The sequence below is a fragment of the Cynocephalus volans genome, chromosome 6 (genome assembly GCF_027409185.1).
Source record: "Cynocephalus volans isolate mCynVol1 chromosome 6, mCynVol1.pri, whole genome shotgun sequence".
Classification (NCBI taxonomy): Eukaryota; Metazoa; Chordata; class Mammalia; order Dermoptera; family Cynocephalidae; genus Cynocephalus; species Cynocephalus volans.
Genome location: NC_084465.1, coordinates 152,638,790 through 152,659,075, shown reverse-complemented (window position 1 = coordinate 152,659,075; position 20,286 = coordinate 152,638,790). Strand labels below are relative to the sequence as shown.

At 43.9% G+C, this 20,286-nt stretch overlaps 1 protein-coding gene across 1 annotated transcript; it reads left to right on the top strand.

Moving 5' to 3' along the window:
* Nucleotides 1–17,453: 17,453 nt before the first annotated feature.
* FZD8 (frizzled class receptor 8) lies at nt 17,454–19,544 on the top strand. The gene has a single exon (XM_063101284.1). It carries the CDS (start codon nt 17,454–17,456, stop codon nt 19,542–19,544), a length of 2,091 nt encoding a protein of 696 aa, XP_062957354.1.
* Nucleotides 19,545–20,286: the final 742 nt, after the last annotated feature.

Here is a 20,286-nt window from a genome sequence, read left to right as displayed (position 1 = left end):
ATAACCATAGTTAGTAAGATGGTAAGACTGAAATCCAATGCACAGGACTCACACCAAGTTCTTCTTTCTTTTTTTAAGTTTAAAATTAAATTTAATTCATTTTTAAATAAACAATATATAAGTGCATTCATTTTTGTAAAAAATACAAACGATACCCCCCAAAATGAAATAATATTTCCTATTGACCATCCCTCAATCCTACTTCCCCCCACAGAGGCAACTATTGTTATCAATCCAGTGTGTATACTGTAAACATTTTGCTGCGCATATGCATGATATAATGTACATGTACCTGTAGGAATTTAGTTTTTATGTGTGTGTTGAGAGGTATGAGGTGCATACGGTTTAATGACTGGCTTTTTTTTATATTGAAAATTATGTCTTTGTAGGGCCATGTACATGAATCTAGCAATCACATTCTCTCTAATTGCTTTATGGTATCAATAGCACAGATTTTTTTTTTGTTACCACTCTCCAACCAATGTACTTTAGAGTAGTTTCCAAGCTTCTTCTATTGTAAAAAGAGAAGCTGAGATAAACGTCCTTGTATATATTTAATATACACTGCTACATGCACAAGTGGCCCTCTAGCATAGACATCAAAAAGAATGTGAAGTATTTATTTTGTTTTCATTTTATATTATGGTAGATTATAACAATGGCCAAAAAATGATCTCCATCCCTGCATGCACACTCTTTGCAGCATGACTTTGATCTCCTCCATTGAGAAATGCAGTCTTCTGGGCTTGGCCACATGAGTGGCTTTAACCTATGGGATGTAAGAAACACACCAGAGGCATGAAAAGTGCTGGTGCACTGCTCGCTTCTCTTGCTGCTCTCTGGAAGGCTGAGATCTTTGGGTGAGAAAGCCTGGGTTCGCCTACTAGAGGAGCAGAACCCATGTGGAGCACAGGCGAGATGTTCCATCTGAGACCCACCCAAGCCAACCAGCCTGCCAAGCCCCAGCCCAGTGAAAAAGGCCATCCAAGACCACCCAGCCTCAAGGAGCTGGCCCAGATCAGAAGAACTGCCCAGCCAGCTCACAAAAATGCAAGAAATAGTGTTTGTTGTTTCTAAACTACTAAGTTTTGGAGTGGTCTTTTGCATAGCAGAAGCTAACTGAGTAAAAAGATAGAGTCAAATTGTCCATACCATTTTATACTCATACCAGCAGGCTTGACAGTTTTCATTTCCTTGACCTCACATCATAGAAAAATTATGAGGTAATTCCCTTTCACGTGAAAGAGAAAGAAATGCAACCAGCCACTAAAACATACGAAAAGATGTTCTCTCTTCTTTCTATGTACTGATTATCTACTCTGCTCTTCCCCAGCCACCTTTTCTTGTCTAGCCTAGTTGAAGCTACAAATCAGCAGTTTGCCATGTACATCAGCTCACCTGGAGGTGACAACCCAGAGCCTGCCAGGGGGAGTCACTTCCGATACCTCAGGTATGTATGTATTATGCATATCTAAGAGGAGGCCCCTGCCTATAATCAGTTCTACTCTTTCCACGCCTGGGATCTCATGTCTGAGCAGTCACTGAACTATGGATTTCAAAGCCATACAATAGAACGGTGGTTTAAAAACCATATTTTACAAAAAGCCAAGGTTTCCTGGAAACAGAAGTTGGGAAAACTTTGAATTTCACTTTTTAACATAGACTTAACTATTTTAAATATTTTTTAAAAAATACACTGTGAGAAGAAAAATACAGTGTTCTCAGAGGGTCCGTGAAGAGGCAGACTGGGCCAATGCAAAAACATTCCTGCCACAAAAACACCCAGAAATACAAGATGGAAATTTAATGGGGACCTGAATTCAGAAGAGTCAAAGAGAAATCCCCAACAGCAGGCAAAAAAGAGAAGTCTGAAAGCCAGAGTGTGAGCAGGGACAGAAGGCCAGGAAGTGGGCCCATTCCACATGTCAAGTGGAAATGACGTGGACTTAAGCCAGAACCATGGAAAGCTTCTATCTCAGTGGACGGGAAATGAGGAAATCCCTGCTAACTAACCTGAACAACAATGAGCTCACGTTTTAAGTTGAGAATATGGGCAAGTTTGAAACTCAGTTTACATTACACACCAGCTGGTATCAGAAACCACATGGCCTTGCCCCTCTCCTCCCACCCCTGCAAGAATTCTACATTCATTTAAACTATATTTAAGAGTGAGGGCACAACACAGACATTTTACACTAAAAGGTGTGTTTCAGAAAGAAGGAAACTCTACTCAGAAGAAGAAGTGAGATATAAGCAGCAATGTTAAGGAAGGACATCGTTAGAGGTGTGGGTAAATCTGAGTAAGAACTGATCATAAAAAATCATAACAATAATAATGATGGTGACCAACTTGGATGATTAAAAACAAGGGGAAACTATGATATCAGAAAACAATAACATGTAAAATGAGGGAGGAGAAGAGTCAAAGCCATCAATTTGGTGAATTATTAAAGAGGCAAATAGAGATATTGATTAGACTTTGTCAAGTCAAATATAGATGTTAAAAACGTAAAGGGACTGAAAAAGAATAAAATTAAAATGTGTAACTGCCAGTCCAGTAAAGGAAACCAAAGAAAACTGATCAATTTAATAATTGGAAGGAAAGACAGGAAAGAATATTCCAGAAAAAAAGATAGGTCAAAGAGAAAGCAGAATAAAGCATAAAAATAATGTTTATATTTTTATATGTAAATAAAGTGGAAAAACAGTTAATCAATTCTATGGTGCACATTTGTTCACATTTTAACACCTCTGAAATAAGAATGCATATTTCAATTGATGGTGTATTAAAATCACTGTTAGACATGCAGCAATTGTGACATGGACTTCAGTGACATGAACATCAAAAATGCCAGTATCAAAACTTGCATAATGGGTGTTGGCATCTCAGAAGAAAGTCTTGGAAACAATAGTAAAGCAATATTTTAACTCTTAAGAACCAAACAGTTGTGGGAAAGGAGAGAGAAGGTGATGAATCAAACGGGTTTAACAACATTTCCAAAGCTGGACTCAAAAAGACGCTTGTTCTACATAATTTCAAAGCCAGCTCAGGAGCTAATTCTAATGGCTTTTAGTTCTTTTGAGAAATGCCACATCACCAATGCTCTTAATAATAGAAAAAGTGATAGGGCCTGGAAAAGTACAAACATTGGTGACCCTGAGTCAAAAACTAATTAAGTACTGTTAGACTCTGAATGTAACAATTTTTGGAAATAACTTTATTAATTTATTTCAAGTATATATACACAAAAGATCGACATATGATTTTTTAATATTTCTAATTAATTCTAAAAGATCCCTTATAAAGCCCAAGATAAGCATTATCTCATTGCTTAATTACAAGATTTTTTTCTCTCTTAGTGGTGCCTAAAATAATGTTGCATCTAACAATCAATGGTATCTTAGATTTGATGAAATACAGTATAAGGTAATCATAATAAATGTAAAGAAACTAGACTTCCCAAATAAAATATAAAGACTTACAGATTGTATTTTGGAAATCTAGTTTTATGTTGTTAACAAGAGACTCACTTTAAAACATCATAACGGAAAAATTTAAAGTTAAAGAATGAGGCAAAAATACCTGAAAAATACTAACAATAACAACATCAAAATCTCATATAAACATATAACCATCAGCAAAATTAACTTTAAGGAGGAGAAGGAATTATTAGGAATAAAGAGGGTTATTGCCCAATAATGAAAGGAGCAATTTGTCAGAAAGATATAACAATTTTGAACCTTTCTGCACCTAGCAAAATAGTCTCAAAACAAACAAACAAACAAAACAAGCAAACAAACAAAAATAGATTTACTGGAAGAAACTTAGAAACTCACAATCTTAGTAGCAGATTTTAATTTACATTTCTCAATAAGTGATTCAATGGTCCTATGTAGAACCCTGCACACAACAGTTAGAGAAATTACATTTTTTTTCAACCATACGTGGAACATTTACAAAAATTAACACGTTCCCTAACATGTTGTAAACTTACTATGCAATGGGGTTTTTTTTCTAAAAGTTTTAAGGCTTTCCTTGTCATATTTAGGTTTTAATCCATGTGGAATTTATTTTTGTAATTTGTGTGAAGTAGGTACCTAATTTTATTTCTTTCCATATGCACTGCCACAAAATGAACTAAGCCAAAAAACAAGTCTCAAAAAGTATCTAATCATGCAGAACATGTTCTCTGACCAAAATGCAATAAAAAATCAGAATTAAAAAAAATACTTCTAAATAATTCATGGTTCAAAAATGAAATTATAATAAAAAGGAAAAGATTCAACAAACCAAAAACAGACTCCTTGAAAAGACTAATAAAATGGACAAACTTCTGGCAAAACCATTCAAAGAAAATATTCAAATGGTACAAATTAGGAATAAAAGGGAAACAAAACCATGAATACAACAGTGTTGTCACAGACTTGTGACAAAGGGGTCTTGAAATTCTTGGGGGTGGGCGGGACCAGAATGGATAAATAAGATAATTTTGAAGAGGAAAATGAAGGTGTCTTCACCTACCAGAAACTAAGACTTATAAAACCTTAGCTATTAAAATAAGTGTTAACAGTGCAGAATAGTAAATAGATCAATGTAACTAAATAGAACCTAGAAACAAACTCAAGTACACATAAGGTCTGGGTATGTACTAAAGGTGGCATTACAAATGAAGAAAAAGGACTGCTCAATAACCATGCTATCTCAATTGGCAGTGTACATGGAAAGAAATAAAATTAGATACCTCCTTCACACAAATTACAAAAATAAATTACATGTGGATTAAAATCTAAATATGACAAGGAAAGCCTCAAAACTTTTAGGAAAAAATACATATAGCAGAATAACTTTACAACACGTTAGGGAACAATTTCTTGAGAACAAAAACAAACAAACAAAACAAAAAACAAACCAACAAAACCCATAAAAGAAAAGATTGATAAATTTGAGAAGACTAAAAATTTAAAGATTTTTACCAAAGATATACCAAAATTTTAAAAAGTCACAGACTCAGAGAAAACATTTTCAAAGCAAAAGGATGAACATCCAATACATTTTTAGAACTTCCCCAAAATCAAAACAAAAAAGACAAAACAACACAAGAAAAAAATGGACTAAGGATAAAAGGAGGAAACTTGTGGAAAAAGTAACCCAGCTGCTCAAAAAACATATAAAAATGTGTTTAATGTTGTTAGTAATCAGAAATGCAGATGAAAACAACGATTTCCTTTTATAAACTCATCAGAATGGTAAAGTCTGACTTCCTAAATGTTGGTGAGGCTGTGGGAAATCAGAAACTCCTGTACATTTCCTATGGGCACATACTTTGGTTCAACAACTCTGAAATGCAAGTTGGCAACAAGACTCAGTAAATTTGAAGGTGAGTATATTATACACATCGGCCATTCAATTTCTAGATACCTACTTTAAAGAAACTCCTGAACGTGTGCATAAGGGGGCATATTACAGAGATATTCACTACAACACTAAATGTACTAGTAAAAACGTGGACACCACCAAACTATTCATCACTAATAAAGAGTAGCTTATTCACACAATGTGATATTATGATCAGTTTAAGAATTTTAACCATATCAATATTAATCAAAATATTGAGTTTATAAAGCTATATATAAAAGGATAGAGATAATACTTTTAAAAATATTTTTAAATCCATTCAAAATAATACCATACAGTTTATGTATATACATATGTGTAAAAAGTGCAAAGACATTCAAGGGTCCAATTCACACCATCTTTAGGATCATGTTTACTTCTGGGGAAGGAGGGATGATGTGTGGGATTTTAGCCACACTCGTATAAAGTATTTTTTATTTAAGATAAGAGAGATCTGAGGCAAATATGTCAAAATTAATATTTTTTAATACACATTGTACTTATTTAATAATACACATTAAGTATGGCTTGTATATGTCATATTTTCTATATGCTTGAAATATTTCACAATATCATATTTTTGTTTTCATAAAAGAAACACACATCGTGTTTATGGTGGGGTAAGAGGGAATAAACAGAAACTTTATTACACCCTCGATTACAAAACAATTGAAAAATAAGTTGTAAGGCAGTCAATGGAGAGTAAAATTAATCTTTGTAACCAACAAAGCTGATATTAGAAAATGTGGCTTTTATGCACGGGCTACTGAGTTTCTTACCACTGAGCCCAGTGCTGAGCAGACTTGCCCCAGGTCACTGCGGTGCTGGGGAGAGCAGCTTGCCAGAGGAGTAGCAGAGTGCAGCAGAGCAGGAGGGGCTGGCCAGGGCATCCCCAAGGCCTCCTTCCAAAATCACAGCCAAAGAAGCAGAAGGAGCGAGTGAGCTGCCAGGAAGAGTAGGGGGCAGCCAGGACCACCCCGCCAGTGGAGACGCTTCCTATAGAAGGAAATATCAGGAGGTGGAAAAGACACACCCCAACATTATGGATACAGTGTTAACACACTCAGCACAGTGCATTGTGCTGCCAGATCAGCATTTACAAGAAGCCCCCAGAATAAAGCTGCTTTTGTCATTTCTGTGCATCTGTGTAAACGTCTTCTGAGACATTGGTTAGGAAAGGTATAGAGCAGCACTGGTCTTTTTCTGAGTTCAGGTGTGTATATGATGACATAAATATCATCCATAACTGATAGTTTTAATTTTTGTGTTCATCAAAATTAGGCTTTTTAAAATTGATTTTTACTATCCATTTTATAATCTGAACTCAAGCATAGATATTTTGTGTGTCTATGTGTTGCAGTTTGGCACAAGATTTTGTTTGGAAGAAAGGGTTCTGCTGTTTAAAAGCACTGTGATATTATATGTGGTGCTGGAATGAGCCTCTTCTGTAAAACATGACTTTTAATACCCATCTTGCATATTTGCCATGAGACTTAGACATTATAAATATGTAGAGATGGAAAGCGAGAGAGAGGCAGATATAGTCAAGTAGCAAAATGTTGGTTGCCTACCCGACGTCTCCACTTCCCTTCTTGCTTTCAGATAAATCTTCATTTTTTCAGGTATTCGCCCTCCTCCATACGGCCAGAAGAACTAATTCCCAGCTCCAGGGATGGGTAACCTGATTTCTTTAAGCCAATCGAGGTCATCCCACTCCTCTTGCCAGTAATTGGTTCTGGGCTGGGGACTGAGCCTAATTCTGCCAATGGATTCTGCCAGGAGACTTCGGGGAAGATGCTTGGAATGCTGCAGCTATTTTGTGACCCTGAGGTTACCACTGCCCTGAGGAGGTGGGGCAGAGAAATACAAGGGTACTTCACAAAGTTCATGGAAAAACAGAATTAAAAGATGATATAAATCTTTCCATGAGCTTTTGGAATTACCCTTGTATAAAGAACCTGAATCCTTGACGATATTTTTGAGAATCTGTATCAACCAACCTGGGAATCTGCCCTACTTGTTATGTGAGCTGACAATTTCCATTTTGCATGAGCCGGCTTGAGTTGGGTTAACTGTTACTCGTGGCTGAAACATCCTAAATGCTCAAAAGGGTCAAGCCCAGAGCCTGGCACATAAAAGGCATGCTATAAATGGTAGCTAATATTACTATTCTACTCCAACCTTGCCCGGCCAGTCTCCTCTCACTCTATCCTCTAGTATATTAACAATGTAACATAGATCAAACTACTTTCCATCCTTATTCTGGTCACTCTTATTCTTAAGCAAAGTGACTATTCCCTGTAGTAACCATTAGTATAGAATCCAAATTTCATTTTTCTAAGTACAGTTTTTATTGCTCACTTGGGGGATTTAGGAACAAGAATCACATTCATCATTCTGCAATTATGAATTATATGTTAGGATTCACTCTGTTTAGTTATATCTACATTTTTTACTTTAATCAAAAAAAAATCAGGATGTATAATTTCAATAGATTACCTTCCAGCAGAAACCTTGGTATTTTATTACCACAAGGCAACCAAACTCTAGTAGAACAATCCTAATAGAAAATGAATCCTTTCAGATTTTTGACAGGTGAAAACCATGGGGTGAATCTTTCTGTTCTACTTATTTTAAGACTGGAAGACAAAACCAAAGAGAACACAAAATGAACAGATAATGCCACAGAGGATATAGGGATGGACAAATATTTTGAAATAAGAAACCAGAGACCTCATGGATACCAATAGAAAACATAATAATTAATAATCAACAGGGTGATAGACTAACAAGTAAAAACATGAATACTTCCTTTCCAGACCTCAGAGCATCAGAACACCCTAAAACCAACATGCCTGAGGAAAAGATTCTCTACCACAAGTGGCAGTTGCTTACTGAGGCAGAGACTCTGGGATGAGCTTGGAAGCAAATGTGATTGTAAAAAAAACCGTCTAAGTGAATCTGGTTCACCTTGGGTAGGATAGGCGAACCTGCTGGCAGAAATCCTGCACTAACAAGTCCAGCAATTGCATTCTACTAAAAGCTTGTAGGCAAGACTTAGTAAGAAAGGAGCCTCCCAAACTAGCATCTACAGAAGAAATGCAATTACCAAGATCAAAGCAGAAACAACGGTCAATCGTTGTGCCACAAATATATTCCTAAGAACGAGAAGGATGCAAAAAAAGGACTAATGTAGAGAAAGTAAAATGGACTAAAGACACAAAATGCTAGATAAAGAACAAATAAACTTTAGTACTTTCATGGGGGCATGGTTCTTTAGAAACTGGTTTGTTTGGGGGCATTAGCTGTAGAGAATTGGATATGTCCATAGGCTGAAACACCCATAAGGTTCCCCCAGATTCTGTGTTCTCTGCAGGTTATAGGAAGCTATTTATTTCTCAACCTCATGAGGTTCTGGAAAACACACAGGTAAGAAATAAATTTTCATCTCTGGCAGTCCTTAGTAGTTACACTTCCTAGCTGTTTAGTAAGGTGTTCCTGTAAGTAATTACCTCGCGGGGAGTTTGTGGTGAGACAGGAACATGAGCAAACACTACGAACCACCCAGCTTGTTCTGCTAGACAGAGTCATTCTCTAACTTGGCCTTGCCTAAAGGCCCCTCAGGCAATTGGATTTCTTAAAGCAGAAAGACTCTTAAGCAAAACACATTGCTCTAGTGAAACAAACAACTGAAACCTTATTAACAGATCCCACCTGCATGAGGTTATGGGGAAAAGAGGAGGAGAAAGGACTTAAGTATTGTTGATAATTAACACACAAAGAACGTAGAAATCTTCTTCAAAGGCTACTGTGCTATAAAGCATCTGATGTTGGACAGCAGCAGTTAGACCCAAAGAGATGCTGGCTTCTTACCATGTGGTGTAACAGGCCTCAGGGTACGAGCAGGTGATCTCCTGGTGACCTACCCAAGGCTAGTCCACTACCCTTCCTGCTGGCAAAGCCTCGATTTTGTTCACATGATCCCTGCACGGACTGGGCCAGGGCTCAGTGATGTGGCTTTTCACCCAACACTTACCCATGAGAAGTAAGAGGAAGTCAGTTCCAGGAAAGCCTCCTTGGCACTTAAAAAGAGGCACAAGGGGAAGAGTGCCCCTCTTTCTGCCTCTGGATATTGGCACGTGAGGACACAAACTTCAATCTGTAACCACTTTAGGACCGTGAAGGGAACTAACCAAAACACCAAGGCTGACAGAGAAAAAAAATGCAAAGAACCTGGATCTTGATAACATGTGGAGTGGACCAATTAACCATCCCGGCAGCCAGCCCATCTCCAGATCTTGGGGAGTATGAGATAACTATCCCCTGGGCCACTTTAGCTGGGCTTCCTGTTACTCCAAGTGGAAAACATTGTAACATACTGAACTCCACAAGCTCCACCTGTAACCTTTATGTCAAGTGATTGAATACAAATAAAAATGTTTCTGTTCATGGAAAATTCTTGCCGTTCCGTGAACAGCAAATGCAAAGGCAATTTCGTCTCTGGTTTGTAAATGCTTTGTCACTTGCCTCCAACTCTCCTCCTCTCCTCAAACTAACAAATTCCTGATCATTCTTAAAAACCTCCATGATTCCCTTTCCCAGCTCTTTTAGGAACATTGCTTGTTCCCTAATATTATTTCTGTGTACTTTGTAACTGTCTACCCAACAGCATTGTAGTTGTCTATCTGCAGCTGTCCCATGTGAGTTCTCTGCAAAACAGACAATGTCTTATCCATTATAGCCCCAGCACTTCACACAAGGCCTGATACTAAGATGATGTGGCAGTTTTAAAATACTTAATGCTTGACATTCCTTCCTCCACTTGGAGGTAGGTCCATGCCCCTGCCGTTGAATCCATGCAGCTTCAACCACAGTAGAGTAGAAGGGGTGCTGTATGATTCTGGGGCTAAGTCATAAAAAGGGTCCTGCAGTGTTCACCCTTAAGATGCTTGCTGGGGAGATTCCCCACCCTTGAAGAGTCCAACTGATGCTGGAGGAGAAGGGATCTGGGAGGCCCGATAGCCGGCCTCAACCCACCCTGTCCTCTTACCAGGCTCTTGACTCCGCCACAGGAAAGAATTCAAGGGCAGAGTCACGGTAGAAAGTGAGAACAGGTTTAATGCAACGAAGAAGAGATACGGATTTCACAGAATGTGGCCTAGCTCCAGAGACTGGATATTGTGCCCAAGACACATAAGGCTGGCACCACCACAAATTCTACTTCTAAGGCCAATTCTGTGGCCCTCCAATAAAAATGGTCTTCCTCCTTTCCTCCTCCTTATCCCTTTCAAAAGCACAGACCTTCAGTCAAAAGGACAGTAGTGGGGCACTGGGGTTAGAGAATTCGAACAAAGATAAAGACAATAAGTCAATCTGTGAATCAGCTAAATCAGAGAGTTTAACAACATCTGATCATACACAGTATAGAATCTGTGTGGAGAGAAAGAGATATTCAAGACATGGTCTTTGCCCTTTGGTGATATTGGTGAATATAAGGAGAAAAAGAAAAATATGCAAAATAAAGAATAGCACAAAACAATACATAACAGGTGCTAAGTCCAGGGTTGATTCAAGATAAATTTTTCTAAGTATAAAATTTAGATCATTATTTTAAAAAGAAAATAAAAATTACTCCTAATTAATCCACTCAAACACAACTATAGGTAACATTTTGCTGAATTTCCTTCTAGCCTTTTTTCTAAGTAAATTTATTAATATAATGGGGCCCATACAATATAGTTCTATATTCTGCTTTTTTCCCACTTAACAGTACATAACAGTATATGTGTGTGTGTGTGTACTTTTTTTTTTTTTTAGGTGGCTGGCTGGCACAGGGATCCAACCCTGTGACCTTGGTGTTATCAGCACCATGCTCTAACCAGAACAGCATATTCTGAATGCATTCTAGTCTAGGATTTTTCCAAACTGCACCCTACCGGATTGTGTTTTAAAAAAGCATGCCAGGAGTTCGTACTTATGTTGTGATATCATTTAAATAGACTCAACACATTTTTTCTTATTTTATCTTTATAAATTATTATTATACTACAAATTATATTTCTATAGGGTAAACTATAGGGTTAACCTTATAGAAATATATTTGCTTCTAAGAGCAAACAAGACTCATACCAGGAAAAAAAAAAATGAGCTGTCACCTCTAGAAAAAAATTGCATGTTTCCTTGAATCTCGTCAAAGACAAACATAAAATAGAAATGATATTGTCACCCCCCCCATGTCTCTGCCATTAGTGCTCTAATCATACAACTTATGTAAAATTTTATTATTATTAAACACCACCATTTAAAATGGATCGCTGTTACCAAATATAAACTCTTGTCTGGATCAATATTTTTCTCACATAAAGGTTCTTTCACATCCATAAGCCGTTCAGAAATGACATCGATATGGTTTATCCTGCATTGTATTTAATTTTGTCAGTACACGGTACAGTTACATGGTATAGGAACTAAAAGAAAAAAAAAACCAAAAACACTAACACTCTAGACTTGTGTCCGTGTTATTAGTGAAGTCTCCAAAATAGGGGCAGGGAAGGGGAGGAAAGCGTAACAAAAAGGAACTAAGGAGTTACACTATACAGTTTATACAGATTATAAATAAAACACGTTGTAAACTGTTTGACATTTATTTCACACTAACTGTGCAGAGAACTGAATTGTGTAAACTACAAAAGGAAATAAATGTAGGTATCAAGGTTTTCTTGGATCTAGATCATACTTAATTCATATCCCTGAACAAAATATGCTCGAAAACTAGGCATGTTGACTAACTGATTGAAAGTTAATTTCTTCCACAGAGTAATGTGCAGCTGACACTGCTGGTTGTCTCCTCCTCTCCTTTCTTGCCACCAGAGCCCACCCCTGTCACCAGCCACTTACCAGATCCTCACTGCCACAACCTCTCTCGCAGCTAAGAGTGGTCACATGACAGGCTCAGACCAGTGTACCCAAAGGGGAAGTTACTCAAGGGCCTTCAGGGAAGGATCTTCTTTTCTAATAGAAAGAGAGCCTCGCAGAGCAGATCCTGCCACTCTTCCTGCCTTGGCAGCCGTCCAGTGTGAAGATTCAGCAGTGGGAGGCCCCATGTAACCAAAGGGGAATGAATCCAAGAGCCTAAAAGCCGACCTGCAGGCCTAACATCTTGAGTCACAGACAGAACCAATGTTGAAATTCCTGCTTCTAGATTGCTGATATGTGAGATGTCCTTCTTGACTAAGCCAGTTTTACTTAGGAGGTCTTTATTGCATCTGAGAGCTCCCAAAATAATGCACAACGCATCCTACATTAAAAGAGTTTCAACATCTGGTGAGTATTCCATAGTGAATGAGAGAAAAAATCATCTATCAATTTTTAAAACATATTTTAGAATAATTATAAAGTTAAATAATGGCAGTGCAGTCACTATTTTCAAAAATGGCAGCTGCACGTACAGTGAGCATCTGAGTCTAGCCAGTGGCACCTGTTCACTTCAGTTACCTCCGTGCATTCGTACCTCAGCCTTGTTACAGCAGACACAGCAAAGAACGCTTCCTTCCAACAGAAGCCTTTTTCTGGTGGTGGAGAAAATACTAGTGGGAAGAAGAAGACCTTTAATAAAGTTTAGTGTTAGAATGGAAGAATATAAAAATAATTTAACCCATTTTAATTCTAGTAGAGACTGAAGTAAGACCAGTTCACTTTTCATTCCCCTTCCATTTATGAAGTGGGTGACTCAAGACATAATCCTTTTAAAGTCAGATTTTAAAATGCCAAGATTCCCCAATATTACCCTATCAGGGTAATATCAGTTTTATATTCTCTAATGAAATACTACTCAATAATTTTTCTGGAAGAAAATAAGCTTTTAAAAGAAACAATTGGGACCGGTTAGCTCAGTTGGTCAGAGTGCGGTGTTAAAACACCAAGATCAAGGAAAACAGCCAGCTGCCGCAATCAATCGATCAATCAATCAATCAATCAATAAGTAAATAAGTAAATAAATAAATAAGTGAATGAAACAATTGGCATTTTATATAATACCTGAGAAATTTCATTAGTTATTAAAGAACTCTCCATTTACTCTTTGGAACATAACATTTTATTGGTACGTGTTACACCCTCTCGTTACCGAGATTCTTATATTGGATTTTTAAACGGTAACCCATTGAAACATAACTTCCCCAAAGTTTCTTAAATTTGAAACAGACAGTGTAGTCTCCTGTCTAACTTGGTATCCAATGTTTTACGAAACCTTCCCTCCTCTGAAGCAGAGTCCTGCCTTCAACTGTTTATATTACTATGCTAGTGGGCCATTCAGTAACAATATATCTGTTCAGAAATCCCTTTTAAAAACTTTCCTACATTATTTATATCACTACTAAAACTATTTCCACTCTCCTAAAAAAAAAAAAAAAGCTGCTTTACATACAAAGAAAATATCATTATTTAGCCAGCAAAGTAGATTAATGGTTCTAGTTTCTTTTAGCTGACCCATCATTGCCTTTATTACACTAATTGGCTTCCTCTCTCTTTTACTCTGAAAGACTGTCAAGAAGCCATTTAATTTCATAGTACATTTAAAATGCTATTCTTGTGTTCTCTCAACTAAAAGTAAATTTTTCATGATTTTTTTGTTTTGTTTTTTCTTTTGGTTTTTTTTTTTTTCATGATTTTTATGTAAGTGGTTTTAATCTCACAAATTGGTAAGATCCTCCAAATAGCTGATAACAGGATTTTCTGAAAGTCTAAACTTGTCTGCTTATTTTTTCATGCAAGCTTAATATACTTACCAAAAATTTCCACATTCCACATCATCAAACCTTTCGTCTTGTCTCAAAAGAAAAAAAAAATTAATGCCAATCAAGAGCCAAAATCAACTATTCTCAGCCTCGATTTTCAAAGGTCAGTTTGTTTTTACGTAATTCTAATAAATTTATGTAGTGTAATTCTAAACTTCACTATTTGACATTTCCCTGCTGAAGAAAAGCAGTAGAAACTTTTCGCCATCTGTGTTGCTTTTGGAAACTAGCCCCTCCCATCTGCCGTCCGGGCTTTGCAAAGCTCCTGCCGGTCCTTAAGGGGGCTTCGTCTTCACCGCTGGGATCCGAACTCTAATCCGGGAATTACCTGCAGCTGAGTATTCCGGAGACCGGCCTTCTGTGAACAAGGTACCAACTAAAAGGAGAGGCGACTTTCTACATTCAACATACCATAAATGAGAATACAGACGGGGGCGGGGGGGGGGGGGGAGGGAAATGTAATCGATTAAAAAAAAAAAAAGAGCAACTAAAGGTCGAATCTGCTGTTTTCCATGGGCGGTTTTCTGCTGAATCAGCTAATATTTCTGAAGCCTTTGAATGTCAGATTCCTATGGAGATTAGTTTTTCCAAAACAAAAGTGGGAAGGAAATGTTGCTTTTCAGTATAAAAAGGTTCTAACTAGACTTCAATTTTTTTTTTTTTTAAATGGTGAGGTATATAACTATAGCTGGTGGTGGACATGCCTAAGAAGGGCGACAATACAGAACTTCCCCAAAACGGGCGGGGAGCGGGGGGCTCTGCCTGTCTACTTGCAATGTGGTTCATCATAAGGTTGCTAAACCAAGCTAGAGAGAACAGGAGGAAGATATAGCTTCCATCAGCTCGAGCAATATACAAATACTGCTAGTTACTTTTGTGTTGTGACAAGAGTTGATTTTAAACAGATGCCCGCCAACAACCACCACCGCCACTTCTCCCCCCCCCCAAAAAAAAACCCAAACACACCTGAACTGGCCTGAAATGTGCCTTTAATTCTTTTTCTCTGTCCCCACGCCCTGGGCAACTTTTGCTCTCTAGCTCTACCTGTCCCTGGTATGAAACCTGACAAATAGCAAAAATCTCGAAACAAAAAAAGGGGGCGTGAGGGGGTGGCGTGGAGAAATGTAGAGACAGAACGCATTTTGCCACCCTCCTGGCTAACTGAAATGCTTGTTCCCGAGATTACAGTAATTACAGCCCCAGCATGAGTTCCACACAAGCGCTAAATGAAACAGCACATCAATTAAAAAATAAACACTCCATTCTCGGAGAAAGACAACCCCCTGGGACGTCCTAACAAGCGTAAATGAACCTGCCAGGCCGCCCGCCCGCGCCCCCCTCCCCGGCCAGCCTTAAGGTGGCTGCGGAGCTGGCCGGGACACGGCTCGTTGGCGGCGTCCCAAGTGGCTGCTAAAAACGACTGGATCCGGCTCCGGCTCGGTGCAGATCGCCGAGACGTGTCCGCGCGTCCCCGCCAGGGTGCAGCCCCTCCTCCCACGGTAGAAAAGGACGTGAGCTGCGAATAGGCGAATGCATATTCTAAACGTCGAGGCGAAGAGAGAGAATCCAGCGCAGAGTTTCCGGTCTGTTCTGCTTATAGGTTTTTGTTTTGATTCCGTTTTCAAGGAGAAATTGAATTGTTTTTCATAAGAAAGCACTTGCGTCTCGGATGACTTGTGCATTGTATGTATAAATATATAAATAGTTATCAAATCCCCTTTTGAGATCTGTGCTGTGATTATCCCACTCTCCGGGTAAGAACCCGAGGCGCCCCCGGGTCACTCAGCGGACGCACGGGGGGAGCCTCGGGTGGGCCCTTGTGCCCCGACCCCCTAGCGCACCCGCGGTGGGGCTCCTGAGCGCTTCGTCTGGGCCGCCCGCAGTCCAGCCCCACCATCTAGAAGGAACTACACTCGCTACACTCCTCCCACCCCATCTCCAAGCCTCAAAAACCATCATTCTGAGAACCCCAAGAAGGACACGGGTTCCCCGCACACCGGGCCCGGGCAGTTCCCCATCGCCAGGTCACCCACATTCGTGGAGGGTAGCAGGCGGGGGCTTGACTGCTTTGAAATTGGCTGCGTAGACACGCGCTGCCTCAAACCCGGTCCCAGTCCCCAAGTGCAGACTCAGGGAAATGGAACCAAGACCTCAGACGCACACGGCGCCTAGGGAACAGAAGTGGCAAACGCTCCATTTCCGCGGTCAATCCCAAGGTTACAACTCTCAGTCCGCAGAAAGCGCGCATGGCCACGCGGACGTTCCGGGCTGCCTTAAGGCAGGCTGAGTCTTGGGAGCGCGTAGGCCCCGCCCCCTTGTCCGGCGATTGGCCCGCCGTGCGGGGGGCGGAAACCGAGTCCGCGCTGTATAAATATTCATGAGCCGGCCGCGGGGCTCTAGCAGGGCTGGAGCCGGGAAGTTGGGCGAAAGGCGCTGCTCCCGCCTAGCAGGAGGAGGAGGCGGCTGGGCGCGGGCCGCGCCGCTCAAGTGTCCGCTCCGCCTTCTAGTCTGGATTTCCTTCTGTGTGTCTAGCGAGGAGGGGACTACCTGCACCTCGCCCGATTGCGGCTGGAGCGCGGCGCGGACTTTTACCGGAGGCAGCTCCTTCTGTCCCGGCGGCGGACGGACCGACGGACGAACGCCCAAGAAAGAGGGCGGCGGCCTCCGCAGAAGCTGATCCCGAACTCCGGCGGCGGCGGCGGCTAGACTTGGGGCCGGGCATGAGCCCCCGGGGGCCGAGAAGGGGCCGCAAGGGTTGACCCGCACGGCGAGCAGCCTGGCCCAGCCATCTTGACTGCGCACCGCGTCCCGAAAGGAAACTTGCTGCGCCGCCGCCCTCCGTGTCTGGCAAAGTCGCCGCCGCCGAGCGTCACCCGAAGTGGCCGGCAGCGCGGGAGAGGAAGCGAGCGAGTGCCGGACGATGAACCGAGGGTCGGCCAGTCTGCTCCGCGAGGGCTGAGGGCGACCCAGAGTGTGCAGGGCAGACTGTGGCGCGCCCCTGCAGCCACCTTCAGATCCCCGGAGTGGCGGAAAGGAGGTGTGGACGGCCCCTACGCAGACTTCGGATCGCGCCGCTGCAGACGCGCCCCGACAAGGGGCTAGATTATCGGCAGACGTCCCCCCACCCCACCCCCCAAATACACACTGCCGGGAGAGAAACCAGCAGTCACCCGCTGTCCCCCTCTTGAGGTCTCTCGCCGGGTCCCCCGGCATCTCTCCGCGCGCCGCCTGGAGGACGAGGGCGCGGGGCCGAGGTGCGCAGCATGGAGTGGGGTTACCTGTTGGAAGTGACCTCGCTGCTGGCCGCCCTGGCGCTGCTGCAGCGCTCAAGCGGCGCGGCGGCCGCCTCAGCCAAGGAGCTGGCGTGCCAAGAGATCACCGTGCCGCTGTGCAAAGGCATCGGCTACAACTACACCTACATGCCCAACCAGTTCAACCACGACACGCAGGACGAGGCGGGCCTGGAGGTGCACCAGTTCTGGCCGCTGGTGGAGATCCAGTGCTCGCCCGACCTCAAGTTCTTCCTGTGCAGCATGTACACGCCCATCTGCCTGGAGGACTACAAGAAGCCGCTGCCGCCCTGCCGCTCGGTGTGCGAGCGCGCCAAGGCCGGCTGCGCGCCGCTCATGCGCCAGTACGGCTTTGCCTGGCCCGACCGCATGCGCTGCGACCGGCTCCCCGAGCAGGGCAACCCTGACACGCTGTGCATGGACTACAACCGCACCGACCTCACCACGGCCGCGCCCAGCCCGCCGCGCCGCCTGCCGCCGCCGCCGCCCGGCGAGCAGCCACCCTCGGGCAGCGGCCACGGCCGCCCGCCCGGAGCCAGGCCCCCGCACCGCGGCGGCGGCAGGGGCGGGGGCGGCGGGGACGCGGAGTCGCCCCCAGCTCGAGGCGGCGGCGGCGGCGGGAAGGCGCGGCCCCCTGGCGGCGGCGCGGCTCCCTGCGAGCCAGGGTGCCAGTGCCGCGCGCCCATGGTGAGCGTGTCCAGCGAGCGGCACCCACTCTACAACCGCGTCAAGACAGGCCAGATCGCCAACTGCGCCCTGCCGTGCCACAATCCCTTCTTCAGCCAGGACGAGCGCGCCTTCACGGTCTTCTGGATCGGCCTGTGGTCGGTGCTCTGCTTCGTGTCCACCTTCGCCACCGTCTCCACCTTCCTCATTGACATGGAGCGCTTCAAGTACCCCGAGCGGCCCATCATCTTTCTCTCGGCCTGCTACCTCTTCGTGTCGGTGGGCTACCTGGTGCGCCTGGTGGCGGGCCACGAGAAGGTGGCGTGCAGCGGCGGCGCGCCGGGCGCTGGCGGCGCGGGGGGCGCGGGGGGCGCGGCGGCGGCGGCAAGCGCGGGCGCGGCGGGCGCGGGCGCGGGCGGTCCCGGCGGGCGCGGCGAGTACGAGGAGCTGGGGGCCGTGGAGCAGCATGTGCGCTATGAGACCACCGGCCCGGCGCTGTGCACCGTGGTCTTTTTGCTCGTCTACTTCTTCGGCATGGCCAGCTCCATCTGGTGGGTGATCCTGTCGCTCACTTGGTTCCTAGCGGCGGGCATGAAGTGGGGCAACGAAGCCATCGCGGGCTACTCGCAGTACTTCCACTTGGCCGCGTGGCTCGTGCCCAGCGTCAAGTCCATCGCCGTGTTGGCGCTCAGCTCGGTGGATGGCGACCCGGTGGCGGGCATCTGCTACGTGGGCAACCAGAGCCTCGACAACCTGCGCGGCTTCGTGCTGGCTCCGCTCGTCATCTACCTCTTCATCGGCACCATGTTTCTGCTGGCAGGCTTCGTGTCGCTCTTCCGCATCCGCTCGGTCATCAAGCAGCAGGGCGGCCCCACCAAGACGCACAAGCTGGAGAAGCTCATGATCCGCCTGGGCCTCTTCACCGTGCTCTACACCGTGCCCGCCGCCGTCGTGGTCGCCTGCCTCTTCTACGAGCAGCACAACCGTCCGCGCTGGGAGGCCACGCACAACTGCCCGTGCCTGCGGGACCTGCAGCCAGACCAGGCGCGCAGGCCCGACTACGCGGTCTTCATGCTCAAGTACTTCATGTGCCTCGTGGTGGGCATCACCTCGGGCGTGTGGGTCTGGTCCGGCAAGACGCTCGAGTCCTGGCGCTCGCTGTGCACCCGCTGCTGCTGGGCCAGCAAAGGCGCCGCGGTGGGTGGGGGCGCGGGTGCCACGGCCGCGGGGGGTGGCGGCGGGCCGGGGGGCGGTGGCAGCGCGGGGCCCGGCGGGGGCGGGGGGCCGGGCGGCGGCGGGGGCTCCCTCTACAGCGACGTCAGCACCGGCTTGACGTGGCGGTCTGGCACGGCCAGCTCCGTGTCTTATCCAAAGCAGATGCCATTGTCCCAGGTCTGAGCAGAGGGGAGGGGGCGCTTACCAGGGGTGGAGAGACGGGTGAGGAGACCAAGTGCAGCGAAGGGACACTTGACGGGCTGAGGTTCCCACCCCTCCACAGTGTTGATTGCTATTAGCATGATAATGAACTCTTAATGGTATCCATTAGCTGGGACTTAAATGACTCGCTTAGAACAAAGTACCTGGCATTGAAGCCTCCCAGACCCAGCCCCCTTTCCTCCATTGATATGCGAGGAGATCCTCCCGCCAGGCGTTAATTTCTGTTGGCAGAGGAGGGTGGGTGGACTCTGCAGCGTTTCCAGAAACCCAGGTTTGCAGCCCTCGCTGGTTGCCCTTTGCTGAGCTTGAAGCCAGACCTACAGATTTCGCCAGAGGGACCACTTTTTCTCTCTCGACTCTCTTAGGTAAACTCGTACTGCTAACCTGTCCTAGAGGAGGGACGACCACGACCTAATGGGATTGCACGGTTTGGGTATTCTTGATGACCAGGCAAATGCCTTAAATCAACAAACAAGAAATGTCTTAATTATACACCCCAAGTAAATACGGGTTTCTTACATTAGAGGATGTATTTATATAATTATTTGTTAAACTGTAAAAATGTGTAAAATATGTATATATCCAAAGATATACAATGTGTACATTTTTTGTAAAAAGTTTAGAGGCTACCCCTGTAAGAACAAATATAAGTATTCTATTTTGTCAATAAAATGACTTTTCATAAATGATTTGAACCTTACCC

Coding starts and splice junctions, on each gene's coding strand:
- FZD8 (XM_063101284.1), top strand. CDS start 17,454: ATGGAGTGGGGTTACCTGTTGGAAGTGACCTCGCTGCTGGCCGCCCTG.